Source organism: Nyctibius grandis, chromosome 21, assembly GCF_013368605.1.
Source record: "Nyctibius grandis isolate bNycGra1 chromosome 21, bNycGra1.pri, whole genome shotgun sequence".
In the NCBI taxonomy this organism is placed as follows: Eukaryota; Metazoa; Chordata; class Aves; order Nyctibiiformes; family Nyctibiidae; genus Nyctibius; species Nyctibius grandis.
Window position 1 is genome coordinate 4,190,597 of NC_090678.1, and position 27,624 is coordinate 4,218,220.

The 27,624-nt window shown below is 41.6% G+C and overlaps 1 protein-coding gene across 16 annotated transcripts in view; it reads right to left on the minus strand.

Moving 5' to 3' along the window:
* The window catches only part of RC3H1 (ring finger and CCCH-type domains 1), a 76,876-nt gene extending 51,852 nt beyond the window's left edge, over positions 1–25,024 (minus strand). For 8 of the 16 annotated variants that reach the window (XM_068417093.1, XM_068417092.1, XM_068417090.1 and 5 more), the window contains exons 1-2: positions 24,868–25,024; positions 1,533–1,903 (exon numbers count right to left, since the gene is read on the minus strand). In XM_068417093.1, coding sequence (XP_068273194.1) covers positions 1,533–1,763 — 231 coding nt within the window. In that variant the 5' untranslated portion in view covers positions 1,764–1,903; positions 24,868–25,024. Of the gene's footprint in view, positions 1–1,532; positions 1,904–5,921; positions 6,428–7,756; positions 7,837–13,669; positions 13,727–24,867 lie in introns of those variants that run through there. The other 8 variants (XM_068417099.1, XM_068417098.1, XM_068417096.1 and 5 more) reach the window with 5 other exon arrangements.
* Between the last annotated feature and the right edge of the window lie 2,600 nt (positions 25,025–27,624).

Below are 27,624 nucleotides of genomic sequence, written 5' to 3' on the forward strand. Positions count from 1 at the left end.
TTTTAATTCAGGTAAAGATAAAGTTAAAGCTATCACATAGCTTAACTAATGCACACAAAACAACCAAATGCAGGAGGAAAAAGGCATTTATCATAAATGTGGGCATTTGGATACAGCTGGAACTATCCTAGAAACTCCAGAGAGGAAGGAAGAACATAAGGGAGAATGACAGTATTTATTTATGGCATCACCCACAGACTGCACACTGCTCCGAAGCTCTTCAAAGACACACATATCACAGAAATGGAAGCACAGTCTCATCGCCCTCTCCCGCAGAGCAGGATGAGTCACTTAGCACAGCCAGAGACACAACTCAATTTTAAAGCTTCTGATATAACTTCTATGCCATATACCACAAAAGAACAACAACAAATTAGCCACATTACTTGATAAACCAAACAAAAGAAGTGGCAAAAGCACGTCTGGATCTCTAGGTCCCAGTATCTAATAAAAAAGCATCATAAGAGCACCCTTTTCTTCCACATCTTTTGAAGTTTCTCCAAAACACAGCTCTTCCCTTTTCCCAGAACTATAGATCTCATTGAATTTTCTGCTGCCTCCAACTCCGCTGAGCCCAGACAGGGAAGCAGAACAAAGGGAAACAATAACCCCTCTATGATAACTGCATCCCATCTACATTTTTGTTCCTCACCCATAAGTTAGACATGATTGTCCTCCTCACGTCCCTCCTTTCCTCAAGTCCACAATCCTGTCTGGCCCTGGGAGATCCCTGGGTCACAGGGAACTACCAGTGATTTAACCATGATAAGCTTATGTCAGTTGAAGTGCTGCCACTGAACAGGGAGATCCTGCTGTCCATGCACCCCTGCCCCTTTCCTCAGCTGCCATGAGTACCAGTGCTGCTGGAGTACTCATCTCCATCAGATCACTGGTTCAGCTGACCTGACAAGTACCTGTTCCAGTAGAAAGGAGAGTCTTGGGCAGGCTCTCCTCATTCACCTATATGGATTTAGATTAACCTGTCAGCTCAGAAGTTACATTTCCAGAGCACAGTTTCAAATTAAACATAAGGCAGTATAAAGGCTGCTACCAGAGGGGTCTGTCCCACTTCCCTTGCTCTCCCCTCCTGCTTTCAGGACAACCCATCACAAACGCGTAGGGTGACTCAGGTAAAGCAAGAAACCTACCACAGAAGAATGGCTTCCCACCAGATACGCTCACTGATCCAGTTCATCCTTTTGGCAGAGCATGGAAAGATAGGAGCTAGGGAAGAAGGAAGGGAACAGAACCAACCCATTCTGGTGACAGCCCACGGTTACACTAAATTAGATATAACACAAAATCACAGTCAGCAACCAGCAGAATCAAGATTTGAACTGTTGTTCCAGGCACCTGTACTACAGCATGTCAAAGGTCTAAAACCTGTATTCATCAAAGCCAGGCTACAAAGAGGTAGATGTCTACTCTACACACTGTGAACACAGTCATATTCTTTATTCATGACTTGGCCTCCTAAAAGAAAGGAGGAAAACAACACAGAAAGAGATTTTATTAAAAAAAAGCACTGATACCTGAGCACCCACTAGTTGCAGCAAGGCTGAGTTCACAGGGAGGAGTTCAATGTCTGTATTGATAGTGGTCTGGTCAAAAGGGCATGCCTTACGGTGGAGCTTGTTGAGGCACATCTTGCAGACAGTGTGACCGCAACCCAAGCTGATGGGCTTCCGGATTGTTTCGTCAAAAGTCTGTGTGCAAATCGGGCAGGAGAGAAAATCCGTCCATTGTGGAGCTTGTACAGGCATTGCTTCAGGAGTTAATTGACAAGACAAAAATCTAAAGCACAGATTCCACTGGAATCAAAATCTTTGAAAAAAAAGAAGTCTTTTTGTTTTTAAATATCTTCTGTAAGTACAGACAGTCAGCACATAGTGTGAAACATAACCTAAAAGAAAATAGAAACAGAAAGTTAGCATTTTCTACTGGAACAGGCATGCAAAATCCTTTGTGCTAGGTAAATACCACTTGTAGAGGTATGGCTGAACTGGGACTGCCGTTCTGACATTCAATGGAGGGCTGAGTCATGACTCAGCCAGCTAGTCTCTGACACTGGAAAAGCCACTTAAAACCCTTTCTGCTGTTACACAGCTTAAAAAAAAAATCAAGATAATTATCTATCTCATTGAAGTTATACTACCAATTAGCTTTTAGTTTTTATATTCTCCTTTTTTCTTTACAAATGAGCCAATTAATATCAACTAGATTTGATTAAAAAAGACAATTTTTGAAGGGCTGTTGTGCTTATTCCACATATAATTTTTTACAGTATTCGTTTTGAGCTTAGACAAGGCTTCATCCAAAACCTCTAGCAACAAGCAAGCTTTCTTCCAAGTTCAGCGGGCTCGGGATTGGCCCACAGTGACTCTGCGGAAACATCTGAACTGCTCAGGGTATGGTCAGACACCATCTGCACGCAATACAGCTCCCACACATCACCAGGTAATACCACACTGTGCTACTACAGCACCTTCACCCCAGCTGATCTGTACAGAGCTGCACGGTACCGCGTGGACTTATCCGGTCATATCTCAGGCTCCATCCTTCAAAAGCAGGAAGGATATTTCTGAAGTAATTTTGGACTGGAAGAGTGACAACTGTTCTCAAGGACCCTTTTCTAACCTGATTTACATCATTAATTGCCTACCTAGAGATTATAATGACAGAGAAAGTAATATCTTTAACGCACTGAGAAATTACACTGAAACACTACAACAGAGGAGAACCTAGAAGGTCTTTATTACTCGGCACTTTTGAATCAAAATACCAAGAGGATCAAATGGTACTAATTATAAGGGAATGGAAGTCATCCCTTTGAGACAAAAAAAATAAATAAAAGCAGAACTCTGCACGTGAGGAGAAGTAGAAATGAGTAGATAGATGAAGTGATATGAAAAGAATCATTATCAAAAGGAGTACTGGTAACAAAAAATTTCTGATGTCTGGTTTACTTTCTATCACCAGTGCAGCGGGCAAAGAAACAGTGCAGGTCACATAGGTTTACTACCAAACAGATTTTTCTAAATCAAGCAGCAAAACAACCACCACCACCAACCACCTCAACCACTCAGATGTGTTAGTTTCTCTTTCCCACACACCACTGGCTTAGGTTTCATACCAAGGAGTGTGCGCTTGCTTGCTAATATCTGTTCAGATAGAGCTCTTACATAAGCAAAACACAACCTTTTATCAAATCTTAGCTTAAAAAGCAACCTCAAAATTAAAATCTCAATTCTAAGTAAAGGCAAAGAGAGAAATTTCAAGTTAGGACTTGTGCAATCCAGAATCAAAGCATTTTAAAACTGCAACAAAAAAATCTAATGCTAAAACAGAGACTCTGAAAAGCCTCAGGCTTTTGTTCCAGAATTTAGCGCAATGCTGTTCACAGTTAACATCATTTTGCCAAGGCAAACAATGAAGAGTTACTAGTTAAGCTTTTAGCCATGTTTCATCAACGAAACATTAAAGCTTAGTTCTAAAGCTAATGAAAAAAATTACTTCTACCTTCAAAAGACAACCTACAATGCCACACAGCCACTGTTTGCCAGCCAAGAAGGAATCAATAAGAAATCAATAGTACCCAGACAGGGTGGGACTGAGGAAGAGGCGCTGCATGTGGTTAACTCTAACACCACCACTGTACAACCAGAAGATCTGCCAAGGCTGTTCAGGGTTCCCCCCCACCTCCAAATTACCTCTTTTATAGCAAATCAGTAATTTTTTTCATCTTGTCAGCAGACAGCCAAATCATTCCCATTACCACTGTATCATCATAACCTAAATGAAAACATTTACACTTGTAAGTTACTTGACTGAGCTAACTGCCTAAAACATCCAGGAAATTTATTCCCAAGCCTTCTCCCCCTCCCTGCCTCCTTTATATATTTTTGAGTAAACCTTGGTATCAAGTATTCCAGCTAGAATCATTCTTTGTAAACCAAATGTGTAAACAGACATTATCTTGAAACTCCACAAAAACCCTTCTGCGAAGAGCAGTACGCAGCTCCATAAACCCAGTGTATGTATTGCTGTGCTATGAAATGCCATTTGAGGTTCAACATTCAAGAGCTGGATCATGTTGCTTTCTTTCTACCACACTGGAATTAAAATATCTACCACCAATTTCCCATACTCATCTGCAACTGAGAAAGAATTTGAACGGTCTATTTGAAACACTGATTATTAACCAATGTTAAGGAAAAGAGCTGTTTCTTACTGAGGAAATCTAAAACCAGAAGCTGACGTGAAGTTATACCGTTAACAACAGAAAGTAGATGTGGACACGGAGACGCCACCATCCCAGGCTCTGGACTGGCAAAAAGGAGTTGAATGCAACTTCAACATGAGTTAACTCATTAAAAAAAATAAACAGAGACATGCTGTTCCTACCTGTACCTCTGCCCACTGCAGACACCTGGCATAATGAAATAGGTCATATTTATTTACAATCTCAACAGTTGAAAGAGAAGTTTGAGGAGTCTGGGGAGGGAGGGACCAATTAGTGGCATCCCTGATCCCTTATCAAGGTAGGTCTCAAAAGGCTGGAGAACAATGGAAGCAAAGCTTACGCACAGGCACAACCCTCAGAAGGGTCCTAATGAGCCCAACCTGGCACAAAACTGCCAAAGTAGAATGGCACATCACACGTGAATGGAAAAGCAGCAGCCCTGACTGTGGAAGTGCAATCACTGGACAGGCACGTTTCACCAGTGGGTGACAGTTCCCCCTTACCCGTGACAGACTTCTCTCCCTCATTTCATCACTCTGCAGAGCCTGTGGACGCGTGCTGGTGCCTAAATGCCAGACAAAGGGCACAGATAGCACTGACAATAGAAAATACAGCTGGGACAAACCTCAGGAAATCAGCTATTTCAGCACAGTCTAACTGCTGGAACAGATGGCTAACTGGCTCGATCCAGCCAGCCCTTTTCCCCACAGGAGAAAAGAAGAGCTGTTTGAGCAACAAACCCTGCTCTGCTAAGAAATCTCCCAGGCAGAGCAGCACAGAACCGTGGAACTCCTCCAGTCCCGCGTAAGATGGGAATGGCATCACAGGGACTGACAGTTCACGAGCTGCGTGCACCCAGGCGGGCACCAAACCAACTACTGCTGCTGCCGCCACCGCTTTCCACATACATGGTCCAGTTTTCCTGCTGGATCTTCGATCTTCAGACAAGGAAACAGAGTCCAGTGCTGAGATACAACATAAATCTCTCCCAGGCACAAAGCATATAGATGGGGGTATAGACATAAGAAGCAAAGCTGGGAAAGATGTATGCCTTTTCGCAAGGTTTGTGACTCTATGACCTTGGAAGTAACCGGAAACAAAAGATTCTCTAACTTCAAGGAGCTACTTAAAAGAGGAGAGATTGCCATTTGTAACAAAATGATGGAATCAAGACAGTTTCATTATCACAGCTACTGGAACCATCATCACTACAGAAGAGAGAACACTTGCTTGTACAGATAAGGTAGGAAATGCATATTCATGTTTTCATGGTACAACACTTTTTTTAAAAAAAAATGTTTCTGTCCAGCGTTATGCCAGAGGTGAGCAAAATGCAAAGAATGTAAACATTTATAAAAGACATCAATTTAAATAAAATCCCCCTCCCCATAACATTATGACATTTTTAACCACCCTCTCAATTCACTATTTCACACCTGTTAGCTTCCAACACTTTAAATATATATATACACACACATTTCTTTGAGCACGATTGAAGAAAATAAAGATATGTCAAAAAACAAGAAAAAAACCTAAAAAGACACATCCACAGTACTAAATTGGAAGACAAGAAGCTGTAATTAAGAATGAAGATGCCCCAAGACACAGACCTTGAATATTACATTGGGATCAATGAGAGATTTTTTTCATTATTTCCAAGTTGAAAAATATAAAATACCTCTATGCAAGTCTCCTCCTCTTCCTTAGCCCTGCATAAGCTGTTTTTATCCACAGCTAGAATAACCTGAAAAAACGTCTCCTCTCTTCTGGGCCCTCCCCCACCCCCCAAAAAATCCTTGAAATTCCATCCTTCAATCCAGACTGGAAATGTCACGCTGTAATCAGATCGGTGACCCGTCTCCTCTGGGCCCCTGCCAGTGCTTCAGAGAAAGACAGGATCGTTCTACTAACCCCTGAGACAACAGCTCCACGCTTTATCGCTTCCTTACTCTTGTCAGACTACAACGCAGAGAGGTAACGCGGTCTCCTGTCCAAGCTGCGTTATGTCCGTGATGGCCAGAGTGCTCCACACGTAGCTAGAAAGCTTCGCAGATTCAGCCCTCGAGAAGATGTTTTTAAAATGCAGAACACTTTGTACCAATATCGACTGGCATCAAGTTTCGCACACAATGACATACAAGAAAACTCTTCTGCTTTCAGTTAAAATTCAACTCCCTTTAAATGAATCACACTCTCAAGAGCCCTTCAGTACAGGTACCGAGTACACACTGACTTCTCTCACAAGTATCTTGTTTGGACCGAAAGTGTACTAGCGCAGACGTATCACGTGCTGCTTCGTCATGCACAAGCGAGCACCGATCTTTCCCAGCAGCAGTCCCCATAAGTCATGTTACAGTGGAGGCAGATGACTCAGCACACCTACGGGGCACCCTCCGATCAGCTCCTGCCCTTTCGGTATGTACAGCTCTTAAGAGCATTGCCTGCTCCCATGTTTTTTACATATTTCTCTACAGCATTTCACTGAGCTTTTCTTACCCAAGCAATATCACCATCTCCTTGACATCTGAAGATCAAAATTCTGAATAATAGTAATTTTTGTTGTCTGCTTTTATTTTAGTCCTGAAGGCGTTTTGTTTTTGCTGAGTCTTACTCAGAAATAAACCCAGCAGAACTTCCTGTAGCAGTTAACAGAAGTTACAAGTAAGCCTATTTAGTGCAAAGCTTAACACTGTAGCAGCTCCTCACTGCCAAAACAAACCCAGGCTTGCCAACTGATCTGCTCCCGCAAACACAGCTCTTGGCTGATCTGTAATTTAATCTAATAAAGAAAATACCATTTTATGAATTCTTTTAAAGACTCTTACTCCTTAGTAGTAAGATACACCTTTCTGAGAAAAAGTAACCTAGCCAAAGACGCACTTCTCTCTCCTTTGAGACTGGTTCTGTGGTATATTAACTACTTGAAAACCTCTTTGACACTGGAGATTAAAAATAAATCAACAACCTAAATTAAATTAACAGATAGTAGTAAAACAATTCCTAACTAATAAGGATTACCAGTGCAATCCTAACCAACAACTGGACGGCTCCATCCATGCCCAGTGCCAAATAGACACCACCGATTTTCACCAGTGCTTCACAGGATCCATTTAAATAAGTTTTCTACTCCAGCGTGCGCTACATAAGAAACAGCGTTTTGAGAAGACTCAAGGATCCTTCTTGTCTTTCCTGAGGAGAAGTACAGGACCTAATACTTTAAAAGTCCCGATTTTCATTTTAGGGAAAAAGCTGACCTGACAACCCATGGGAAACCCCGACCAACCAAAAGTAATGGGTTGTTTATAGAGACTCAACACGCTCTTCTCAAAAGCCATGCTGAAACCACACAAACAAACACCCCGCACTGCCAACTTCACAGTTCAGAGAGAAGGATAAATCATGCTGGCTCTGTTTTCCATATCCAGTTCCACAGAAAAACCTCTGAAAAAATTAAAAAAAGAGAGAAAGCCCACGCCTGAGAGAGAAGAGTAGGGAGAAGAAAAAGCTTGTTACCTCCACCTGGGGAGCTCCATGAACACCACATACAACAAGCCCAGAATAGTATTTCTGGATTGAGATTTTTTTCCCCTCCTGTTTGCTCCCTGAAACTTCGCTGTACACCGTCAACCGACGGCAAGCCCTTCACTTCCTCATTCCTCCGCCGCACCGCGCGCATGCCTGCTCCCGTGCACGCTCCCCAACACCGCTGAACGCCTGCCCAGAAGACTGAGCTCTGCAACAAAAGAAATTCCCACCCAACAGCAAATCCTGGAGGGTTGTGTGTAACACATGTTCCCACCCTGCTTTCAAAGCTACATAAACACCAATGGGCTTCAGGGGCTGCATAAGTAGTTTCTTTAAAAGAGAAAATCACGAACACCATCAAAATTCTATCCCAAACTCACTGAAGCTCAGTTAAATCAGATTCAAGATTTACTTTCTTTTATCCTCAGTATGATAATAAAGGCAGTTTATCTACTTTCATGCAAAAGTCTCTCATTTGGTAGTCTGTAAAGTACCTTAGGAAAATGGGGTCAGTTAAGGACAAGATGTTATCCCTCATTTGAAGCTTCCTGGCTTGTAACAACACAAGGGAAACAAACAAACAAAAAAACCCCCCACCAAACCACTAACATCACTACTCTACCAAGCACCCCCCCAACAGAGGATCTAAAAGCAATTTACAATCATTAAAGCTTCACAACACCCTGTGAGGCAAGAGCTGATGTCTTACTACAGAATGGAAAACTGTTGAATAAAGTTATTTCTCCAGTGTTTCACAGGAAAAACAATGGAATGAAACCTAATATATTTTCTTGACCTCTTATTCTCACTCAACATTCAATCACTAGTCTTGCACCATTAGAGTCATGAACATCACAAGACAACACGTGTATAGAGGAAGCTTAAACCTCCCTGCTCATACCCCCCAAAACATACAACCTGCACATGGCTCAAATACTAAATTTTCGGGGAAGATATACACGACTAACTTCATAATTTCTGGTTGATTTTATACATCCCTTACAGCTTATTTAAAAGAAAGGGGAACTGACCAACTCTCAATACTAAATGGTTTCTATCAATCATAAGGACTCCCCAGCCCAGCGGTGATTAAGTCTAGGGAGTTAACAGCAGACATGCATGTCTAGAACATGTTCCCTTCATTTTAAATTAAGAGTTCTTGCATTTTTCAATGCAAATGACTGTAACAGTAACACAATAATTAAACCAGAATTAAAAATCAAGGAAGAACCAAACAGATTAATAGAAGAAAGGCAGAAGGCACTTAAAATATCCACAACCGTTTTCAGAAGAGAGACATTGGTTCAACTGGTCAAATACTCAAGAACTATCCATCCCGCTCTCGAGGGGGCAATCAAATAGTTTGCTTTTCCCAGAAGCAGATCCATGTTTGAACAGTTGCTTTCTGAACACCCAAATAACCAGAAGAGTTGCAACAACTACAAATTTGGAAACTAGAGCTAATGGCCAAGTAACTAACGTGCCCCTGAAGAACTATGTTCTGACATTACTGAGTCTGAGGCCTTTTCCAAGTAATTGGGGAAGTTAAAGAGAGGACAATTCCTTATCCATACCACAAGACTAGAAAAAACAGGTTAAAGTTTGTGTGTCCAGGAGGACTAACCTCTCCTATAACAGTTTTTCAGAGTTTATATACTGCAAAAAAGTTTTGTTTGGTTGGTTTAAAAGACAAACACCACAACTTCCAGATTTGCCAGTGCTTGCCATCAGATAACCTGTGAAAGAAGCCACAGTGAAGATAAACAGGACAAGCTTGTGAAATTCAAGGGTACAGACATTACCCCTTGGTGTCTGCTAGAAAAGTCACTGCTCTTCCTCACTCATTCCTTTCTAAGATATTTCAGCTGAACTGTTTGCATAGCTGTTCCCTGGCTGAAGCTAGCAGTTTTAAACGTAGATCTTTATTAATAAACACAGGACGGCAGAAATGTGGGTGGACAGCAATTACACAACCAATACATCATTTTAGATGAAACAGGGCAACAAATCAGCCACACAAACAGCTCACCTAAAATAAAAACCTAAGTAGTAGACTTCAAGAAGAGAAAGCAACAGGAAGTGGGTAGCATTCTGGAGACTGCAAACACTTCAGCTGCACAGGCACAGGTGAAAAAACAGGCATCTTTGAGTCCTAACCTGCTGAAGCAAACCTTTTTCTTTTCTTTACACCTTTTAGTGATCTGAAGTATCAAAGGTATCATAGCAGTAATAAGATTTTATCCTGGAGAAGAGGAGGCTCAGAGGTGACCTTAGTGCAGTCTACAACTACCTGAAGGGAGGTTGTAGCGCAGTGGGAGTCGGCCTCTTCTCCCAGGCAACTAGCGATAGGACAAGAGGACACAGCCTCAAGCTTCGCCAGGGGAGGGTCAGGTTGGACATTAGGAAGCATTTCTTCTCAGCAAGGGTCATTAGCCATTGGAAGGGGCTGCCCAGGGAGGTGGTGGAGTCACCATCTCTGGAGGGGTTTAAGAAAAGACTGGACATGGCACTTAGTGCCATGGTCTAGTTGCCATGGTGGTGTCAGGGCAATGGTTGGACTCGATGATCCCAGAGGGCTCTTCCAACCTGATTGATTCTGTGTGATCTGCTAATGAGAAAACATATTAAAGATCAAAACCACTAAGGCCAGTATCATGTTTTTCCATACAGGAACAATCTACAGCTACCTGACTACTACTATATGTGTTCAGTAGATGAAAAGCAAATTTAGGAAAGGTGGGGGGCAGACCTTGTTGCCACTGCAATGCCTTTATCATTTCTTAGACTGAGATAAGTAGACACAAATCATTTAGGTAAGGCCCAGCACAATTCAATGAAAGGGAAAGCATTAAAAAAACCAACCTAAAAAAAAAAAAAAAAAAGGAAGTGTTGCTTGCCACCCACTCTCCAGTAAGAGCTTCTCTCCCAACTTGATTCAGCAGCTATAATTCTGCTTTGATGTCAAGTGATGCTACAGCTACAATAACACTATCACTGCAATGTGAAACAATGAGACAGAGAAGGGGAGAATTAAAGTCTGGCTGGAGACAATGGTCAAAAACTGTCCAAAAAAAGCTCTCCAACCTACAATACAACCTTTAATAATTCTCCCTCACCCCCTGCTCCCTAGAAAACTTTTGTAAAAGAAACACTCACTCTGAAAAGAACTCCAGAAATTCCCAAAGCTGGTTCTTTTTGAGTGCGTTGAGCACCTTTTTTTGCAGTGTACTGTAAAAATTACTGAAAATATTTCTTTGATAGACTTACAAGGTAAGAATTGAGTAAGAGTCTGAACTTCCTCCCTGCCTCCTTCCCCTTATGTTCAAGAGTTAGCATTACACTATTCACTCTCCCAGAAATGTTTTCATTTTCAAACTACCGAGTAGATTTGAAAAAACTCGAATCTCCTACATCCAAAACTCCAGGTGCAATAGTACGGCAATACTGAAATACACTGTAAGAGCAGTGTTAAGTGAACATAAACGTCACTGCCAAGCATCACTGAAAGTGTAAAATGTAAATGAAAAATCCCATTTTACATAGAACTTCACAGGTATTCAGAAAACAAATATTTTAAGTGTCCATTTGAAAACTCTGTCTCAGAACTGCCTCTTTAGTCATGTTTTCTTTCTTCCTTCTGATTTCTTTGATTGGGAGGTGGTTTCTTCTTGTCACTTATTACATGCTGCCCCCATTTTAAAAATAGATGTCAAACAGCTTCATGTTAGTAACTGTTTAAATAACAGTAGTCTCTAATAAAGCTTCAGTTATTCTATTTACCTTCAAAGCAATTTATTTTGGAAGACTGCACTTAAACATCAAAAAGATCTTTTAATAAAAGCACAAAGTCATCCAAGAGCAGTAAAAACAACTAATGAATTTTTAAACAAAACTACTGATGTAGTTACTCCTCTGCCTGTTTTTTAATTCATGAGTTCATTTTAAACGTATTATAATCACAAGAAAGGTTCTCTTATTATATGTTGTATACAAAACAATCTCTAGACTACTGTGATGTTATTTCAAAAGGCAATGGAGCACCCAGTTTGCTGGCACATACATTTTACCATAGCAGGAGTTCACATTGACAAAGAAATTCTTTCATCCCCTAAGCCTTATTATAATTCTATAGCCTGTTACACCCTCCTCTCAAAGATTTTGAGGCAGAGTTATTAAACTATATCAGCTTCAAGAATTCAGCTCCTTTACTTCAGGCACCTGTTCAGTCAACCATGTGATACCATTTCTACATTAGTAAGAAACTGTATGGCACCATCAACTTCAGAGGAAAGCTGCACATTTGAAAACAGTTGTCATAACACTGTTCTGCTTCCCACAACACTGCAGTCGTTACAACCACCTCCAAAAGTGGAGGTAGGCACACCAAGGAATCGACTAAAATAACCTAGGTTTTCCCCACCTCTCTCCCAGATCACAGCTTAAGTCTGGCTGCACTCGTCCTGTCTAGAACTAAAACGAGAATTGTTAGAAGATTGGTGGAAACACCCAGGCTGTAAACAAAGACCAAATCATACCCAACACCTACCAGCATGATACTCCAGATGAGATTTAACACTGCAGCAACAGAATCTCATCTCTACTAAGACAGCAGATAATAACCTGCATTGCTCACCACAAGCTAACATGGGTTAACCATCTTATCCCTGTAAGGACTGAAATATCCAGACCTACGTTTCATTCTACCACGAATTAAAAGAGATGATGAAACTTTACCTACTTGGCATTTTCAGGGCAGCTGCACGCATGGCTTACAGCGTGGCAAGGCAGAAGTGCTTCTCAGAAAGCACTCTCGTGCCAGCTCTAAATCTGACATGTCATCTATACCAGGGACCTAAGCCTGTCAAAAGCAAATCCCTTTCCTTCCCACATTAGCTTCTAACAGGCTCCAAAAGCTGTTCCAGATCTGTTAAATGGTCAAGCAGTCCTGGAAACAGAAGGGAAAGACTGGGGGAAGCACAGAAGACAGAAACTTCAAGACAGTCTCTTTTAGCATCAGCACAGGTTTATCAAGTTTTTATGTGCAGTTTCATGAAGACCTTATTTTGGCACAACCAGGCACACAGATTTTTAAGTATGTCTTCATTAATGAAAGCCACCTCTAAAGTATTGGCTAAGTTTTAACTACACATTTAAATGCTATTAAGCAATCCTAACAATGAGGATGGCTAGACTAACAGTTTGGCGTGATGACAGTAGGTGAAATGGAATAAGGAACTCAAGCGATAACAAGCCATGGAATTGTTCCTTTATACTAAATCCACCTAAAAATTGTCTATGTTTCAAAAATAATGCTTCACAGCTAGATTTAAGCAATGTTTCTTGACAGTGCAAGTCACACAAATACCGTCAAAACCATCCTTTCAGCTCACCATGGTCATAGCACTGAGCAAAATGCTATCTACAGAAGACGAAGGAATGCTCTAGCAGTCCATAACTCCAAGTGTTCTTAGTGCTCCTAGAACCAGAGTTGTAAACATAGAAGCAATCATGTAAATGCTACAATAGTTGATACAAAAATAGCTTACAAGGACCAAACTAAGCCAGACATCCTCCTTTGGCTAGCCCTGTAGTAGCTTCACTGGTAATAATAGCAGGAATATTAAGATAAAGAACATAAGTTTCACAGATGACTATTCTGCTTGTTTCCATGACACAATTGTGTTCTAATAACGTAACCTAGTCTCCACTAAAGCTCTGCAGTCATCCAAGGTTAACAGGCAGCTTGTTGCAGAAATGGCACCGAGCCTGGAGAGTTTCAGCTCTGTTGTAATAGTTGCACAAAAAAAAAATTAGCTAGTCAGCATACTATTCAAAATTTTCTCCACACCTCTGAGCATAGTTTTGTTGTAAAAATCCAAACACTATTCAGCACAGACAAACCTGGTCATCACTTTTAAGTAGTGTTAAATCACCATTCACACCGGGCTTCAAGTCTTTAAATATCAGTAGGAGAGGTCACACAACCGTTGCTGAAAAGCAGGTTAATTCAGGTACTTCTGACTCAGAATGTAATTGAGCCTCATTTGCTCTAAATGCTACCGGTGATTCAATTTGTAGCACTGCTAAAAAGAGCAGTTCCAGGGGCCAGAAATAGCCCGGGGCAAGGTACTCCTTTGGAACGAGACTTTTCATGTAACCTTCAATTATAGGGGGGGAACAAAACCACCTTAACTATTTTGCTGTTAGTCTCACTTACCTTCCAGATTTATAAAAATAGCATCTTTTCTTTACAGCTTTACAAGATCATTAAAAACAGCACTTGTGGTTTTAGTGAGTGGAAACAAAAGGCTCAAGTCTCAGGGTTTCCATTAAACACCTACTCTTAACCAATGACAAACATCTCAGAGCTTAACCACAAAAATGAAAGCTGCTGGGGTTTTTTAAAATTATTTTTTTAATACAGCAAACAATGCAATACAGTCATTTGCTGTATTAAGAGAAAAAATCCAAACCTCCAACATCCCATTGATCCTCCTATCAGTAATGGATAAGAGGTATATTTATTTTTGGCAGGAGCCTGAATTCAAATAGTGAAAAGAGTATCTTACATACTCTTAAAAAGAGGTTTTGAATTACAACCCTAGTTATGAAAGTTTAAAGTTACATAACTTGAAAATCATCCAAGCGTGAGGGCAAAATATAATAATCCTGGGAAGCTACCTATTAAAAATCCACTGCCAACTTGATGAATTTGGCTGCTCCGGACTTGTAAAAACAGTCCTACTCCAGACATGTAATTTTGTCTTTTCGGAGAAAGTTCTCCTATGTACTGCTGGCTTTGAATGAAACTTGTTCTACGTGGAGCGGTCCACGAAGAACAATTTTCTCATTCCCAGTTTATAATGCTGTCTTAAACTTGTGTTAATGAACCTTATTCACAGAAGATTACACCTCACTCGTGGAAAACTAAGGACTGGAAGATACTCAGAAAGAAAACACCACTAGCTGTGTAGCATCTTTGTACTTCACTTGGGTGTTTTAACTTCCATTAACGATCTCCTCCTTGAATTAGTCGCAGCCCACCAAGAGCTTTTAATAGGCACACCACCACAGACTGCTATGAGACTACAAGTGGTTGAGTCTTCACACACAGAATCACAGAATCAATCAGGTTGTAAGAGACCTCTGGGATCATCGAGTCCAACCATTGCCCTGACAAATGCCCTGACTGCAATATTACCTATTCCAGCACCTTGAGAGTAAATCTGATAAATGTTGTACAGTTACTGCACATGTGGACTACACAGAAAGCTACTTCTCTTTATTTTTTAAATGTCCTTCTTTTAGAGTCTTGAAATAGAACAGATGCACTTAGCTGCCAATCACACCTCTACTGCTGCAAACCAAGAGGGTGTGACAAGTAAGCCTTGTACAGGCAATATCTGCATGACTTGATCATTTAAATTCCTGCTGCCTTGTATTGTATAAGCCCTCGATTAAACAGCAGGTATCTAAATATATGAGAAGGCACAGGAAGGGAAAACTAGGCATTGAAACCATTTTACCACCCATGCAGTCAACGTCCCTTTACACATTCCTGTATTTAGCCACTCACTGTTTTGGGAATAAAAGCAATGACAGTAAGCTAAAACTGAATGACAAACAAGTCAAAAAAGAAAATTCTCAAAATCTGTAAGCCAAAGCCACCTGTAATAGCACTACTGAAGCGCTCGTAATTGCACTGGGAATTATTTTCTTTAATATACAAAATCTAACAGGAACAAAGTATTTAAATGTATTTATTAGCATACTGCAGTCACTGGATTTTCACAGGCTTACTGTCAATTTTCATTCTGTAGTGACAAGTCACATACCAGCTTGTCACATCAACATGACTGATTCTATTCCCACTTCTCAAAAGTTACACTAATTCATTAATGCCATTTCAGAACTTATCAGATGTGCTTGAAGGAAAGGATTGCTGTCACTCACTTCCCCTTCCTGAAGGCTCCCAATTACTGGCATATGAACTGGTCTAAGGCCTTCTTTTTCCCCTGTCCCAGGGAAGGGGGTGAGGGGGAAGGACAACTGACATTTTTAGTTATCAGGTGAATTCATCTATTACTCACAGGAAGACACAGTGGAATGTATTTTTTTTTCCCTTCAGATTTTACATAAAACAAAATACGCCTGTGATGGTTATAATACCTAGTGAGTAATACTGACACCACACCCCAGTCTCATCGTGCAGTGCCTAACACGATAGCCACACCATTACATCCTCAAATTCCAACGTATAATTTACCTTACCGATACCACGTATTTCTGTGGACGCCTTTCTTCGTGGTATGTCCTGAAATCATCTACACCAGGCCCAAGGTTCAGCTTGACAACGCTCAAGTGGTTCTGTTCTAAACTGGTCTAGCAAAGCTCAAAACCCACAGAAAAATGGCTGTGATCATAGAATTCCTCCTCAGAAACACACCCAGAGACATCCCCACCCAGTCCTTGTGTGCTGTCTTGTGAGAAACAGTTGACTGAGAAGTTCCACTGAGAAAGGAGTGACCAGAAAAGCTAACAACAGATCTCTCTGCTCGCTGAAGCAGTGTAAAGCCTCAGACTTCGAAAACAAGGGAGAAAATATTTCATTTCTATGAACTACAGTGCAGAGACTTTGACACTTAAGGTACAATAACCCAACTGATTAATTTCTGATACACCTAGTACAGAAATAAATGCTAAAAAAAAACAAGCCTGAAAGCAACTTGCCAGTTTTTATGTCATCTTATTAATCCTATTTTTATTCCCCTTCTTTTTGCAAATGCTACAGAAATGAGACAGAACATCACACATTAAGGAGAGATGAAAATTTTGCCAAGTATTCCCCCCCCCCGCACAGGAACATATTCTGCAAAAACTACAGTGCTTGGTGAGAAGTCTTCTTACCTCTGGTAATAATTAGAGAAACGGGATAAATTTTGTACAAATATAAGCTATGGAATTTATTTTGCTTTGCAGCCACAAAGCTGTCAAGTCTCTGCTACCAGTTCTCTCTTGCTTTAACCAGAAGTCTGCCCTTCTCTACAAGCAGCTCACAAAACAGGAGGCTGAAACACAAATGCTGCTCCCAAAATCCAGGCAGGCCATCAAAGGTAACTTACCACAACACAGGTCCTTAGCCTGGAAAGTACCAACTGGGCTGTGCCTTTCTGCTTTCCTGTAAAGTGTTTAGGAAAGCTTTGTCCACAGCCTTTCACTTTATTATTTTAATAATAAAAATAAGAAGTCTCCTGCACTCCAACAGACCTTTTATTTCTATGTCCAGAGTCACCAGTAAAATGCTCAGCAGCATCACTAAAGGGAAAACTGAAAAGCTACGTTTCCAAATGCATTCTGACACAAGTCAGAACACGGTTATTGCCTGTACCTCCAGTCGCCTACTGTTACTGATAGGCAGCCTCTTACTTCTACAAAAAAGCAGAGATGGATGATTTAGAGGGTTTCCAAACACACCGTCAACCCTTCTTAGAGCACCTTTTCTGTGCATGAAATCACAATTACGAATGTAAAACAAATTATTTGTCTCACTGAAGATCCTTAACAGAAATACATTGTTAAACTTGACAAATGCAATACATTACTCAGAAGAGAAAAAAGAGGGAATCATGAAGTAAGCCATCTTCAAGTCAGGAAAAGGCTCTGTATAAAGTACAATACGGCAGATAAATGGCATAAAAACGTATCACAGGAGCAGCGTTTTCAGATAGCAGTCACAACATGATTTAATACAGGACACAAATACAAAAGACTAACAACGTGCACACGCATTAGAAAGTCCAGAAGACATCCCTTTTCTGGAGAATCCAACAACAGCAGCTGGCAACAAAATAGTCACACTTAAAAATAGTTTGGACTATTCCAAGCAACTAAAGTTTAACTAATTCTCACTTTCCTGAATAACATTTTCTTTCCACTTATTGCATGAATCACCTACAAAGAAGTCACAGTGTCCAGGCTTCCATCCTTAAAGCCTGGTTAAACAAGGAAGACTAAAATTAAAATTCACCACTTTAACTGAAGTTTTTTGCAGCACTACTAAGACCTCTCTTTTAATTAATTCTACAGGAGGCCTTTTCATGCAATCAAATAGGAGAATGACTCATAAACAGGAAGGACAGCCTGAGTCGTAGCCTCTGGTTTAACTTACCCAGTCCATTCCACCAAAGCAGTTTAGCCTAACTTGTTTTTATCTTTCTCCTTTCAAATTTACAGCAACAGCCAAAGTAGTCACGAGGGAGCGCGCCATGAACAATGCTCCCTAACTTCTCACCAGTTCCAGAGGAAGCAGTGACATTTTGATAGTCCCAGTAAAGTCCAAGAACAAAGAGTCCCACGGTTGCTCCATTATCCAAACAGCCCATCCTGCAAATCTGGATCGTCAAAGCAACAAAATTAATAGGCAATATGCCATCCCTGTTACCTGCATTAGCTAGCTGAATTGAATCCTGGCTCAGAACAAAGTTAAATTAATAAAAAAAATTCACTTGGAAGGAAAGTAGCTAACACCAGAGAACAGAAGATCATTAAAGAGGACAGGAGAGGTGAAGACACCCATGGATCCAGGAGAAAAAACACCCTACAAGAAAACAGAGCATTTTAGCAAGCAAAGAAATAAAGACTCCTCACAGAAAAGTCATTTCAAGTCTGGAAAGATACATGGGAGAGTGGTATTTTCTTTGTAATTGCTTCAGTAATTTGTGATACTTTGCCCTGTTCTGATCTATTTTTGAAACAAAATCCACATTCTCTTTACAAAGTGAGTAAGTCTAAGAATTACTGTCCTTCTGGAGCTGCTAAATAAGAGCTAGGCATTTTCCAGCTTCCAAAAAGTCTTTGAATTTTAATGTCTACCCGCACAATAATTAGTAACAATGCAGGTGACCACTGACAATTTCAGTATTATAATAAACATCTATTTATCAAGATCTTTTGAATTTGATTAATTGGTTCTGTTGTTTACAACAGGGTGCTTTGTCAATTTGGTTCGTTATGTGTAAACACCTGAGCTCCTCAGACATGCCTAAAAACAACTGCCCAAATGTCATGTAAAACAGACTTCTTAATTGCTCTAGAAGAGCTCAGGAAATACTTATCTAAGGTATTTCTTGCTGGAAAACACAGCACACATTACTGGGAAGATTTTTCATTTATAGAGGGGGGAGCCTGAGACTTGCATCCCAGTATGCATACACTCCTACTCTTTCTTCCACACCTCCTGTTCGAGGCAGGACAGCACTCAGCTGTTTCCCATCTCCTCAAACCACTCACAGCTCTTCACTGTGGCACAAAACCCAGGCTTGATTTTTGTAAAATGAACTGAAACAGGAATATTAAATTGTGAAACGCCACGAACAGAGATGATTGCTTCACTGGACTCATGAGCATGAGCAGATTTTTCAAGATCTCATTAGCACAACATTCACTTGTAAAGGCAGAGGAAAATTTTCTGCTGAGCCTCCCAGAGAACAGCTTACAGTCAGAAATGTGAAATTTAATTATCATTAGGCCTGCATAACTGCCAGAATTACTAATGGTCACAAAATAATGTTTATGCAGCATGCCACAATTTCAGAACACCATGTAAGCCAATGAAACCCACTTTCTACTATTTCTTTCAAATTTAGTGGCCATTAATTTCAAGGTCTCTCCTTTGATTTTTGCATCTTGGCACAGAATTAAAAAAAAAATAAAAAATAGAGGGCACAAACCACTTTAGTCTTGCCGTACTGCAAGTACCAGATTCATCAGATGCAGACACTGGATAAGGAAGTCTTAACACTTTCATTTGTTTGTACAGCTCCTAACATCAAATAGTACCTGAAGGATTTCCATTCTAAACTGATAACAAAAGCAAGGGGGGGAAGAACAAGCTGAAAGAATGTGACTTACAAGAAAAGTAAGTCAACAGTAAGAGTTTTATTTAACTCACTTTTGAAGGGCATTTATATTACACAGTCACTGTAGGAAAATATGGAAGAGTTACTCATTCAAGTACAACTGCTACAAAAAGTGAAGAGTGCTAAGTCAGTATGAATAATGTTTACTCTAAAAACAAAGCACAGAGAAAGCTAAATGCTACTGAACACAGGGAGCGTTCCACAGAGGCTGGTTTATTAGTAAGTAGGTAATTAAAACCACCCCCCTCGGCATGGATTTCAATTCATTCACTTGTAATACCTTCCCTGAACCTCACTCCTTTTGCCCAAATGATAGCTCTTAAATTGGAGTTGGAGACCCAACACTGCCTGCCCCAACTTATCAAAAATAATTAGCTGCAGGTCCCTGAAGACCTTCAACACATAATAAAGAGACATGATTCCTGCTACTCTAGTAGAAGTCTTCTTTCAAAACAGTAGGGAAGTTAAAAGTTGTAAATGAAAAACCTTCCAACTTGCTCAGCGTTTGAACTGAAGTATTTGCTAGAAAAGGTTTCAGTAGGAAGTTCTGAGAAGACCTTTAGAACCAGGCTACTGCTCCATCAGCTGATCAACCAGAATTTTATTACGAACAACAGGCTTAAAACCAACCATACCTCAACCTTCAAAGTTTATCCCGACTGGGTCTGATAAACACGGAAGCATCCTGAAAAATAATGACATTTGGAATGCCCAGATTTTATGCTAACAGCCTGCTTTTACACAGTAGGTAATTAGATAACATAAAAAAAACACCTATTAAACTGGCAGAGTAGAGGGATGAGACAAACCAGACTTTCCTTGTTAAAACAAAAAACAAACCAGAAGAAATCAGGAGCCACTCGCAAGATGTAGGTTCTCCCAGACTAGCACATTTCAGTTACTTCAGCTATTCCACATGCTTCGTTTCTTCAGTAGTCTTGTAGCTGAAGCACAGTTCTACTGCAGAAGTCTCAGATTAAGATAAAATGCACCTTCCTCCAATTCCAAACATATGTGATTGAGAAATCATGCTTTATGTGAAAGATTTAAAAAAGTTATTTTGCAAGACTTTTTTCAAGAAATCAGTAATGAGAGGGACCAGCAAGAAGAACATGTCACTTATGGCTATTTTAGTGACTTCAAGGTCGGAATGAAAAATTGTCAATAAACCCTCCAGCTTTTGTAACACTGAACTCAAGACTCACCACAGTATTATCCCTCTGACACAAACACTCTCTTCTGTGTTCTTTGTCTCAAATTACACAGCAACCTCTGCCACAATCTATGGGAAGCAAATGAAAGATCTGTTCCTTCCTTAAGCCACGCTCACATTGCTTTTCAGTTTAACCGTGCAGCCTCCATTTCTTATCTTGCAAAACAGGAAAAACTGAATTATTTTGTCTGTCAAAACAATCCTCTTCCCTTGCCTCCTCTCTCCTCCTCCCAACCGTCTCTCATATGAAGATTTTTCTCCACGTTCCTAAATTTACACCTTTTTTAATAGCGTAGCTAACATTGTACAAAATACTCTAGGTAAAGGCACACAATCAAGTCACAAAGGAGTATCTTCTGTATTATTCTACATATGATCCTTATGCTTCCTGAGATCCTTATTTTTATCCCCCCTTTTTTTCAGGGGTGGAACAGCACACTGAGCAGAAACTTTAATGTAAAAGTCTGCAAAGGATGTCCAGGTCCTTTTTCTATGTGAATTAATGTTAATTGTATTGGTATTTCTATCACAAAAGTCCCTTCCTCCTCCAGCTGGTAGCACACAACACGTTGCTACCATGCAGTAACAGGAAAGCTATTTCCTCAAGCGCTCTAACCAGAGTCTTTTTACATCAGAAAAATCTATTTACAATAAGCTGACAGGGCTTCTGCGCCTCCTTGCCCGTTACGCATTTCCACAAACAAAACAAACCTCATCAGAAATCAGTTAGCCCTTTGAAATCTAATATCGTTTCAACTTTTACCGTACTGGTAACCAAGAAAATGAAACCAATGCAGAAGATAACCATCAAAAGACATACTTCTTGAGAAAAACAAGTGGTCAAACTAAGTGATGGGAACTGCACCCAATCCAGCACGCACTGTGGAATATCTCTGTACAGAAAGGAAAGTAACACAACGTAAGTAAATATTTGTGGTTTTCTTTCTCAGTTATCGTGAGTCCATGGACTTCAGAGTGCATTACTGTAATATAGCCTACACAGAATCTTGAAGGTCACACTGAAATTTCAGCTGGTGCAGGATGTTTATATAATGGTCTTTCACAACAGAAGAATATGATATCTTTATTCCTGTAAATTAATGGCTTCATATTCCTTACCAAGTATAGTCCAAGGCATTAACCTCAAACTACAAATTCCCCTGTGGGTTCTCTCTCACGTACTTTGAGTCAGATATTTTTTTTTTTGGCCTAGCAGCCAATATTACTTGGGATGCTCCAGCAAACAACCACTTGATTTACTGGGTGCGGGAAGAAGAACCACAAAACCACGCAGAGTTTCATCTGCAAAATGATTCAGTGAATTCACTAGGGAAAAGAATTTTAAACAATGAGCAGGCTTTGCAAAAAATTTAAAAGCTTTATACAGGGTCATCTGCTTAAAAGGTACCTTATAGTGACTGCTGCACAGCTCTTTTGAGATGCTCAGGATGTTTGGGATCCTAAATGCAGGCCAGTTCTTTCCTTCTAGTTCAGCTTTACACTTCATACTGTTTGGAAGCTACAATTCCACAAGCTCTTTCAAATGGATGAAACATTTTTTCCAGGTAGCCAGCAGGTAAGCCATATAATTTATTGTGTGGAATTAAAAAAAAAGGTAATCATCTTTCATATTATTACGTATTACAGAACGAGAAAGGTCAATTCCCTAAGTATCACAAAACACCCTTTTACAGCACTGGTTAGTTATGAGATACAGACCCTAAATAAAATGGGATGTCACTCTGCCATCATCATCAGAGGTGACCACCATCAGCACCATCCAAGACCTCTGAACAATACATAAAGAAATTAAGTCAATATTTTAATAAACACAGTCACTGAATCTCAGCTTGTGCCATGCTTAATTCAACAAGATCGGTAATGGTTTCCACCCAGATTGCTCGTTAATCACTGGCAACGTGGCAGAAGTTTCCAAAAGCAGGCCTGCTAATTTCTGTTCATCTGCTGTAGCGTGACCACTTTTATATAATAATACACATGTCCTAAGATGTTCGTAAATTAAACCCTGATATAGTAATGTATGCAATTTCTGGATTCCTATATTCATCTGTTCATTGGAACATTAGTTTTTAAAATCATTCTCAGCATACAATAATGTCATCAAATCTCTAAAATAGTTTGCTTTAAATTAAGTTAATTTGGATACAAGTTGACACCCCCACACACACACCAAAACCCCAGAAAACACAGAACTTCACACTCATCTCCATTAAGGTTCCTGCTGCTCAAAAGTGATTGACAAGCACACCACTCAAGTCTCTGGTTGTCAAAACAGACTGCACTGATGGTACTTGCGTTTCTAAATTTCCCTCAAAGCAGCCTGTCAAGCTGTCTGCTTTGACAGGAGTATCTTCTAGGGCAGGAAGGTAAATAAGCTACTGCGGGGAAAAGAAAAGGTGCCTAACTGATAACGTCTGCTTCTATTTATGTCAGTGGTAACCATAATTTCACATCAACACTGTGTATCAATGGACTGAAGGAAGCCATGGGGCTAGTGGTGAAGCTTAGAAATTGCCAATAAGGGGCACACTCTTCCTAGGAACGCTGGTTATTTATGCAGCTATGAAGTCTCTCATTAGCTTCACTGACTTCAAACACAGAAATGCAGACATTTATAGCTGGTAAAAACTAAGGCTCTCCACATCCTTATAAGCCTGAAGGGGGTAAGAAAAGGTAAGTTTAGGAACACGTTAATTTCTGCTTCATAGCACTGCTGTGTTATCTAACAACTCTGTAGCTATATGACACGAGTAGAATATAAATGCTGAATTCAACAACCACATTTCTCTTCCAAGCAGAGTCAGAAGATAGCGTTGCTAAACCAGTTACAATGATTAAAGCAGCTCCACAACAGTCCAGGTCACCTTAGATCTTTTAATCATTTGTGCAAATTTTTTTAATTTTTTTTTTTTTTTACTTCGGCCATTTTCAATACAGTAAAAATACACAGAAAACAGCAGCTAACACCAGAGGGACAGAAGATTTTTTTTATTCATACTTGACTGAAATTAAAAAAATAGAGCTACTCTAAGGAAAAAGGCAACATGCATGTGGAGAAAATTAAATATTCCCAGTTCCCAGGAAAAAAAACATGCACCAGTCCCCTGTTTTAAAACGACACAGGCCTCACAATGGCTTCTGAGGACAAAAACTGACACCAGGACATTCCCAACCACTAAAGCACATCAAAATGCAGCTACACCAACACCGCACTCCCGGCAAGAAACCTTACCCACCCTCGCCCTGTTAATCCAACAGCTAAAACAACGCCACGGTGAAAAACTAGTGAAAGTATGCGGAGTTTCTGTGCGGTTCCACCACGGCTTCTCCCCACGCAGAGGGAGGCCGGGGGCCACCTCGCTCTTCCCTCAGGCGCCACAGACAAAAGAGCGGCAACCCCGGAGCGGGGGGGTGCCCCCACACCGACGGCGGGAACAGGGGGGGCTCTGGCCTTATTTTTTTCCCTTCCCTCCCTGCTGTTCGTTTAACTGTGCCGAATGCGACACGGGGATGAGTTTTCTCTTCTCTCCGGGCACGCAGAGCCCCTGCAAAAACAACAGCAGGCGCAGGCCACACACAAAAGCCGCCTGTCCCTTCGCCGCCGCAGCCTGAGGCGATGCCGCCTCTCCCCACCTCCCACGCCGGCCCCAACCACCGGGCCCTGTCCGCTCCCCTCCGCCTCCCCCGCACCGGGGACGGCGGCCTCCGCAACTCCCTCTCTCCCTGCCCGGGGCGCTCGGAAATCGAGCCCAGCAGGAGCCTGAGGCCTAGCGAGGCAGGCAGCAGCACAGGCCCCGCGCAGCGCCCGCCCCTCCGCCTGCCTTCCCCGGGCAGGGGGACAGAGCCCTCCCGCCCCCGACGCCAGCCCCATTGTTCCCCGCACCCCAGGCGCTCCGCTCCCCACAGCCAAGCCCAGTAGCAGGGGGCAAAGGAATCAGCACACTCACCACACGGGCCGGGCTCCCCGCAGCGGCCACCGGCCCCCTCAGCTGCGGCACACGGGGGCAGCCGCAGCGCCCTGCTCCTCCAGCACCCGCAGCCCCCGGGGCCCCCCCACGGCCGTCGCCTGCCGCCCCTCCGCCGCCACCGCTGCAGCAGCGGCCATCTTGTGCGTCGGCTGCCTCCCCTCGCCGCCTCCCTCCCTGCACCGCCTCGCCGCCGCTGCCGCCCGCCCCTTCCTGCGCCCGGCCCCGGGGCAGGCGGGGCGGGACTGGGAGAAAAAGCCGAGTCACGGCCGGGAGGGCCCGGAGGGTTCGGCGGGGTGAGGGGCTGCGCTGGCGGGCGGGGGTGCTGGCACCCGCCGCGGGGAGGGCGCCGGGGGCTCCTGTCAGGGGTGGGGCGTACTCCCCACTGCCCTCCCCACTGCCCTCCCCACTGCTCTCCCTTGCCTTTTGGGTGGGGTTTTCGCTTTTCTACCTCACGTTCTCCTCGCTAGTGATTACAGCGGGTGCAGTGAGGCTGCGGGGTCGAGGTCGTGGCTCTTCATACGCCAAGTGTAGCCTGAGGAGCTCTCGGCGTGTTGGGAGCCTCCCGAAGCCCCCCGCCCGCCATTTGCTCTCCCTCAGCGCCCACAGCAGAGGGGGGTCCCTCCTCTCTTTGGGGTACACTATGGTTCCCCTCTTCCCCACGGTGATTGCCTCATACCACCAAACCTTAGAGCTTAGGAGATAGTATATTTTGTTACTCAGAGAAGAAAACCATAAATGAATGCTGTTACCACTTAGGGCAAAGACCCTGTTGCTTTGCCCACCAGGCCCTCGGGAAGGTGCAGAGCTGGGCTTGCTGCTGGAGAAGGTTCCCCCATAGCTTGCTTTGCTGCAGGACGTGTTTAATTCATCTTCAGCCTCAACCAACACCACAGGTAAGATGTGTTGGGGCCCCACCAAGCCTTCCTGTGTCACACAGTGTCTGAACTACAGTTGGGCTACTGAAGAAATTAGAAAATGAAGTTATATCTTAGAAGTATTCATAATAACTTGCAGCATTTAGTTAGCACATACTGACCGATAGTTTTAAAATGTTATGAGAGCTACTTATTTAACAACAGGATATTTCAAGGTAGCATCAAATTGATTGCCAATTTATGAGAACATGAGCTATGGTGTAAAATACTAAGGAATTTATCCAAATTTATTTACAAATTTGACAACAAAAATTGGGTTCAGTGGTCCCATCCTACTCCCCGGATATTTTATCAGGTATATGCCCAGCTGGAGGCTCTGCAGGATCGATGCTGGTGTGAGGTCATTGTGCAGGAGTCTGCATATGGAATCACTGCACTTCTAAATGCTTTATAACAGTGTAAGAACCATGTCCTGTATTATCCATTCAATGTCCAAACTGCAGAGGACTACATGACCTTGAGATATCATTAAAACAGTGCAATGCCAGGTCAGAAGTAAACAGGCCCAGAGCCAGGGGCTTGAGACAGCAACCTGCAAAAGGAAGGTGGGCCATGACATGCAGGTAGAAACACAAAAACGAATAACAGAGCTGAACTCCTGGACAGGAGGCAAAGTCTGTGTAGGGGGAGTTTAATCTTCAGCTCCTATTTCTGACTCATGTATTGATTACAGACAGATTTTCATGTTAACTTCACAAGAAATGTGGTGATAGTAGCTAAATGTATTATTTATCTCAGTTTTACTAAAGAAATTGGCTCTATTATTTAGTCTTTTCCACCAAAATAGTTAAACTTAATAGTTAAACTTATCAAGGATTAGTGCTTGAGTAAAATAATATTAAGAACAGCTATTAAATGAATTTCTGAAAATAAGGTTTTCTTGCTGTATTCACAGGCATTTGGGATCTTAGGAACACAGAAGGCAAAGATCTTCACCAAGACCACATGTAACTTACTATGAGTTGCAAAAGAAGTGTAAATTGGGAAGTTTAACATGGAAGTGTGAATCTTAAGCATTATGGCTGTTTTATTGTTATTTCAAGGAGATGAACAGGAAAGACTTAGAAGCCTACAAAGAGAAATCTAAAACAATGTTTGTGAGCATCAGAATCCTTAGTACCACCATTACACAATAAAATATCTGAATGAATGATTTAATCAAGAATATCATAGTTAGCCAGATTCGGAAGTCAGGGATGATCACCGATTAGTACATTATTATATTTTTATCATTATATTGGCATTGTAATACTTCCTACAATGCCCCAATGAAACATTAATACCACTTGTTCTTAATGACTGTATAAATTATGTAAGAGTCTTTGTCCTGAAGCACAATCTTTCATATAACCAATTGGCAGATTGCAGCACAGTTTGTTTAAAAAAAAAACCCAAACTGAATCATTATACTCCTATCTAATTAGTCCTCCCTCTTGGAAATGAATTACTAAGTAGTATCTCTGCACGTTATTCTAGATTAATTTAGTTATCGTCTTCATCCTATTATTCTAATTTAAAACTGTACATACCACAGAAATTTTTCAATCAGCAATTGCCATCTTTTGCAGGCTCCTCTCCTAAATGTTACGCTAGAAATGTGGACCTTACTGAAGTGATTAGTACCCTGTTCAGACACAGAAGCCAGCACAAGGAGCGAAAATGGTAGGTGTTCTCTGCAACCTGTGTTTAAAGTCACAGCAGCTAGAAATGGTCAAGGCCTGAGGACATCCTCTTACTTCCTGGTTTATAGCAGGTGGCTGTACACAGTATATCATTCTGGTGTTTTCTGGTGTTTTGTTCA